The sequence below is a fragment of the Apodemus sylvaticus genome, chromosome 19 (genome assembly GCF_947179515.1).
Source record: "Apodemus sylvaticus chromosome 19, mApoSyl1.1, whole genome shotgun sequence".
Taxonomy (NCBI): domain Eukaryota; kingdom Metazoa; phylum Chordata; class Mammalia; order Rodentia; family Muridae; genus Apodemus; species Apodemus sylvaticus.
Genome location: NC_067490.1, coordinates 25353699 through 25359579, shown reverse-complemented (window position 1 = coordinate 25359579; position 5881 = coordinate 25353699). Strand labels below are relative to the sequence as shown.

The 5881-nt window shown below is 57.0% G+C and overlaps 1 protein-coding gene across 1 annotated transcript; it reads left to right on the top strand.

The window, feature by feature from the left end:
* Positions 1 to 5026: 5026 nt before the first annotated feature.
* On the top strand, positions 5027 to 5671 carry Neurog3 (neurogenin 3). The gene has a single exon (XM_052162966.1). The coding sequence runs from the start codon at positions 5027 to 5029 to the stop codon at positions 5669 to 5671; it is 645 nt and encodes a 214-aa protein (XP_052018926.1).
* The last annotated feature ends 210 nt before the right edge of the window (positions 5672 to 5881 follow it).

Genomic DNA, 5881 nt, shown 5'->3' with positions numbered 1-5881 from the left:
CTGGGAACAAATGTACATCTGTTAAAGCTGACAATAAAGTCCTAGAGTAAAGCTGCCAAGATTGGGGCTTCGGGGTGGGGTGGGGGGCGGAAGACAGAGGGTAGAGGAGAGCTGGAATCTCAAAGGCGAGGCTAAAGCGACCGGCCCAGGTATTATGTCAGGAGAAGGTGAGGCGAGCAGCTGCTCCTTCTCCCGGGGTGTGTTTAGGAGTGAGGGTGCGCGTGCGCCTGCGAGGGATACACACGAGCTGCCCAACATATGTCGCCACAAATCACAGTATCTGTCCCTCCTCCCGCCTCCCACTCCCCTGCAGCTCCTGACCCAACGCAGAGCTGGAGAAGGCGCTGAGAAGAGGCGCGGGTTCAACAGGTGCCTGGGTGCGCAAGGCACCTTTTCAAGCATTGACAAGGCGCGGCCGGCGACAGCAATAATGTGGACACTTTGTTTCCTGGCTCTGTGGCGCGAGCTGTGGGCGCCCGGGGGGAGGCGGCTCCAGGCAGAGCGGGGGATCTGGAAATAAAGACCTCGGGTGCTCCAGAGCGTCCCAGCCCCTCTCCTCCCTTTGTTCGAGGACTCCCTGGGCCGAAGCTCCCTCGTGCGCTCTGTGGGGTAGCATATGGCGCCCTCTCACCTACCCAAGAAAAGGAACCAGCCACTCATTCAAGAGCGCACGAGCTCCCAGGGCCCCAGGAGGGGGGAGTCACTAAGGGAATGGCCCCTCTCCTAAAGCCCGTGAGCAGCTCCCTTATCTGTCCCCACCCAACCTCCACCATGCCCTCAGCTGGCGCAGCAGCCGTTGGGTGGGGAGCACTGCGCTGGGCAGCAGCAGCCAGCGGAAGCGCCCCAGCTCCTGGCAGATGAAATATGGGGTTGGTGAGCCCCTGGAGACCATATGCTTTCAATAAAAGAAGACAAATAGGACCGAGATAGGCCTTGCAGCCAACCTGTTATAAATGAGTGGCAATTGGGCCAATGTACACCGGGGCAGGGCCCCCGGGGGGAGGCCTGCTCAGTGCCAAATCCATGTGTCAGCTTCTAGGACAGGTGTGCCCAGGGGCCAGGGGCCAGGTCTCCCCCCCTCCGGGTTTATCACGGCAAAGGTAATATTGTGCTAACTATGAGTAAACAGTCATTGTGAAGACCAAGGAGAGTTTATCAGTGGCGAACTAGTTGGGGGGAAGGCTTAACAATACAGTTGCTCGCCTTGGGAGCAGGTGATGGCTGGCTGTGCTGACTCCCGCCAGAGATGTTTTCCAAAGCATCCCGCTTTACAATCTCTTGTAATTATTTATTAAACGAAATCTATTTATTATTATTTTAGCAAACACTGGAGACAGGTGGGGCTTTCTTTTCGTCGTCTCCTTTTGTTTGAAGGACTGTTTGAAGTGGCCAGTCTCAGTCCCGGCAGCCTCGCTCGCCAGATTTTTGTCTTCCTCTCTTTCAGGGCCAAAGCGAAGGCGAGAGAAAGAAGCCCCCTCCTCTGGCAAGCCATTAGCTATTCAGCTTCCCATGGGGGCCCCCCTCCTTGCTCGATCCTCAAAGAGCCCCCAGGCTACGCTAGCTTTACCCCCTCCCAACGGCAAGGCGCTAGGGCCAGCCGCTGCCTAACCCTCTATACCAAACTGCTTGTCATCTCCTGGCTTCTGGCTGTCGCCTCTCTCTTAGGACCCCTCCAGACAAGCCTAGGTCTAACAAGGTGGGGGGGGGGCGCACGGGTCTTGGAGGCCTCAGAGGCGGTGGATGGATGACCCTTCACTGTAAGAACAGGCTGTTCTGGGGGCGGGCGCAGAGGGCGATTTTATAAGCACAATTGGTGCGCACTGCGCAGTCAACTGCGCCTCGGTTTCCACCTCTGAAGGCTCAGGGATTAATTGTGCAGATGGGTCTGTGGGTCCCCTGCAGTGAAGGGAGAGGGTATGGATCCTGAATCTTTAAACTTCTAAGACTCCTGGGCACTCAGCTTGGCCTCCAGGAAAAACTGAAGGACCGCAGGGAGTTTTGGGTAGTTTTCAGACAGCGCTGTGCGCTCCTCTCTCTGCCTTTTACGCAAAGCAGCTACTGGCAGCCTAGCCCACAAGTGCAGAAGGGCCCTGAAGAGGAAAGATGTTGGAAAGCCTGCTTAGGGATTCCAAAATGGTCTCTGCCTATTAAGAAACTTCTTCTAGAGCCCCCGGAATTCTTTCTGGCTCGGGACATTCTGCATTTTAGCTAGAGCCCATTAGACTCCACAGGGTGGCACCCAATCAGTCCCATTTCCATTTCAAGACAGGGGGCAGATGAGAAGCCACAGGTGTAGGCTGTTTCTTCTGAGACCCAGGGAGTCCCACGGTGGCTTGGGTCCCTTACAACCCAGGTTCCTCCCCCACGGAGCCTGGTTGGGTTTTAGAGCCCTGGGGGGGGGGGGGGATGCCTTTTACTCTCAGAGAAATAATTCAAGCGAGGTCTGGGACAAAAAAGCAGAGAAGCCATGGATGGCTGATACTGGCTTCCTCTGGCTAGGAGGGCGAGCATGAGTCTTCACAAATCTGATCCTGCCAGTTTTCAAAGACTCAGAACAGTCTCTATTCTCTGCATTGGGGGGATAGGGGTGTCTCTCATTCTCCTCCAAAGCAAATCGCGCCATCCAGGGAGGGGGGCAGAATCTAGGTCTCAGAGTCTTAGGCTTTGAATTCTTCATAGTTCGGATACTATTTGCCCTGTGACCTGGGGCAAGTCACTTCCTTCTGAGGACTTGGCTTTTCCATCTGTAAAAGGGACCTTAGTAACGTCTCCATCCCTGGGACCAGACGACACGCTTGAAGCAAGGCATGATCTAAAGGAAGACCTACTAGCAGGAGATAGAACCTGAGGACCCAGCTCACAGGAAGGTCTAGCCTTGCCTCCGGATTCAATTTCTCTGTAGGGGGTGGGGAAAGGAATTCCCTCCTCAGGATCATTTCAGGGATAGTGCCACGCCCCCCACTCAATCCTATAACCTCCCCTCCTGCTGAGTGCCAAGCCAACCAGCCTCTGCCCAGGGGAGTTTATACAGCTCCCTCCACATCCCTGTAGCCCAGGCAGCCAGTGGCCATCCCAGAGCCAAGCCACACACCTACCTGGACCCTGACTCTATGCCCTTAGTGCCCCAGCCAGGGCACGGCCCCTTCTCTAATATCCAGGAGTTTCGGAGTTAGAGAACATACTAGAGGGCATAGTTAATGCCTGGGTTCTATATCTCCCAGCCACAGCTTCCTCCCATGCACATCCTGACTAGAAAGCAAAGTGAAGTGGAGAGGGAGGGGGGGGAGAGAGAGAGAGAGAGAGAGAGAGAGAGAGAGAGAGAGAGAGAGAGCACGAGCGCTCAGCGGAAGCCACAACCCCTCACCCTGAGTGACCGGAAACAGAAGACCACAGGGTGTCCGAGGCGGGGACAAGAGGGCCGGGTCTGCAGGGAAGAAAGGACAGTGTTTTAAGGCTCACAGGAAAGATTTACAGATGACTTTAAGATGGACAAACCAAAAGTCTCCCTGCCCTGGGCTCACCCACAGTTCGGGAGTGATGGGGAGGGAGAGGGCGGGAGGGCGTAGGACTAGGTGAAGCTGCCTGCCCTCTCTGGTCTGTGATTGGACAGGGGCAAGGGCAGAAAGTAGATCCGCTTTTCTCCCAGGGCCTGAATTGAAAAGGCAAAAAGGCCAGTGGCGAACAAGTCCTTCCTTGACCTCTTCCTATCACCTGCCTCTCGGTCAGGCCTTCCTGATACTGTCCGTGGTGGGGCGTGGCGGGGCGTGGTGGGATGTCCCCTCTGCACTCCCTCTACAATTACCCTCGCCTCCGGAATGGAACCTAGTGTCTAGGATGAGGACTATGGCGGAGGGGGTGGGGGTGGGGGGCAGGGTTCGGAGTTCACGGTCTGGTTTGGGGGTTGCGTGCTTGGATCTCAAGGTGGTGGTGTTGGACCTGGACATCGCCAAGCAATGGTTTCTGAGTAGGAAAAAAAAAAAAAACAAACAAAAAAAAAAAACAAAAACAAAAAAAAAACAAAAAAAAACCAACTTGACCAGGGACTTTCTCTGGTCACTCTGTCCTCTGTCCCAGGATGGAGAAAGTCTGTGAGACATGGTTGCGCATAAGCTTCCTAACCCAACTCATAGTGGCAGAGAGCTGGGTCGCACTTAGAACTAATGGGCTCTCCTCTCAGCTGCGGGTCGAGACACTTGACTCTTAGACAAGCCGCTTCCCTCTCTAAGCCAAAAGTCCCCATGTGTAATACTCAAAGAAGAGGCCTTCCTTTACAGACACCCCCAACCCTCCTTCGTGCTGCCCAGAGAGGGTCTGGACAGAGGCCAAAGAGAAAGAGGAAAAAGGAAGGTTCTCCAAGGCGGCCAGACCTGAGCCAGACGGGACTCTTCTGGCTGGGGTGAGGCTCTTTGAGGAACCGAGAGTTGCTGGGACGGAGCCCGCGATGGGGGAGGCGGGGAGTTGGGGGGGGGGGAACAAACAGAGCGCTGCTCCCCTCCCCCCGACCCCTGCCCTTTGTCCGGAATCCAGCTGTGCTCCGCGGGTGGGGGTTAGGGGGGGGAGGAGCGGGCTCGCGTGGCACAGCCCCTGGGCCCCCCGCTGCTGATTGGCCCGTGGCGCAGGCAGCAGCCCGGCAGGCACGCTCCTGGCCCCGGGCAGAGCAGATAAAGCGTGCCAGGGGACACACGACTTGCAGCTCAGAAATCCCTCTGGGTGTCACCACGACTGCAGTGGCAGAGGACCTTGCTGGAGCTTCACTACCGCCTCCAGACGCAATTTACTCCAGGCGAGGGCGCCTGCAGCTCGGCAGAACTTCAGAGGGAGCAGAGAGGCTCAGCCAGCCACTGTCGCTTGACACTGACCAACCTGCTGCTCTCTATTCTTTTGAGCCCGGAGAACTAGGTAACAATTAGGAACCTCCAAGGGGGTACATGAGGGCCACGGAGGGGGGTATTTTGGTCCCGCGTGGAGTGACCTGTAAGTCAGAGGCTGTCACACACATCCCTTCCATTTTTTTCCCAACCGCAGGATGGCGCCTCATCCCTTGGATGTACCTACCATCCAAGTGCCCCGAGAGACCCAGCCGACTTTTCCCGGAGCCTCGGACCACGAAGTGCTCAGTTCCAACTCCACCCCACCTAGCCCCACCCTCATACCGAGGGACTGCTCCGAAGCAGAAGCGGGGGACTGCCGAGGGACCTCGAGGAAGCTCCGAGCCCGGCGCGGAGGGCGCAACAGACCCAAAAGCGAGTTGGCACTGAGCAAGCAGCGACGAAGCCGGCGCAAGAAGGCCAATGACCGGGAGCGCAATCGCATGCACAACCTTAACTCGGCGCTGGATGCGCTGCGCGGCGTCCTGCCCACCTTCCCGGATGACGCCAAGCTTACAAAGATCGAGACCCTGCGCTTTGCCCACAACTACATCTGGGCATTGACTCAGACGCTGCGTATAGCGGACCACAGCTTCTACTGCCCGGAAACCCCTGTGCCCTGTGGGGAGCTGGGCAGCCCAGGAGGTGGCTCCAATGGCGACTGGGGCTCTATCTACTCCCCAGTCTCCCAAACTGGGAGCCTGAGCCCCACGGCCTCATTGGAGGAGTTCCCTGGCCTGCAGGCGCCCAGCTCCCCATCCTGTCTGCTCCCGGACGCCCTGGTGTTTTCAGACTTCTTGTGAAGAGACCTGTCTGGCTCTGGGTGGTGGGTGCTGGTGGAAAGAGAGGGAGGGAATCAGAGCCGTCTGAAGTGGGAGGTAGTGGAGGCCCTCAAGCCGCTCGCCCCTTCTGGCTTTCGATAGTCAGATCTCCGGCCCACTCACTGGGTTTAACCAGGCTTCCCTCACAGTACCCTTGCTGCTGCACAGCACAACGGACGTTATAGGCTACTC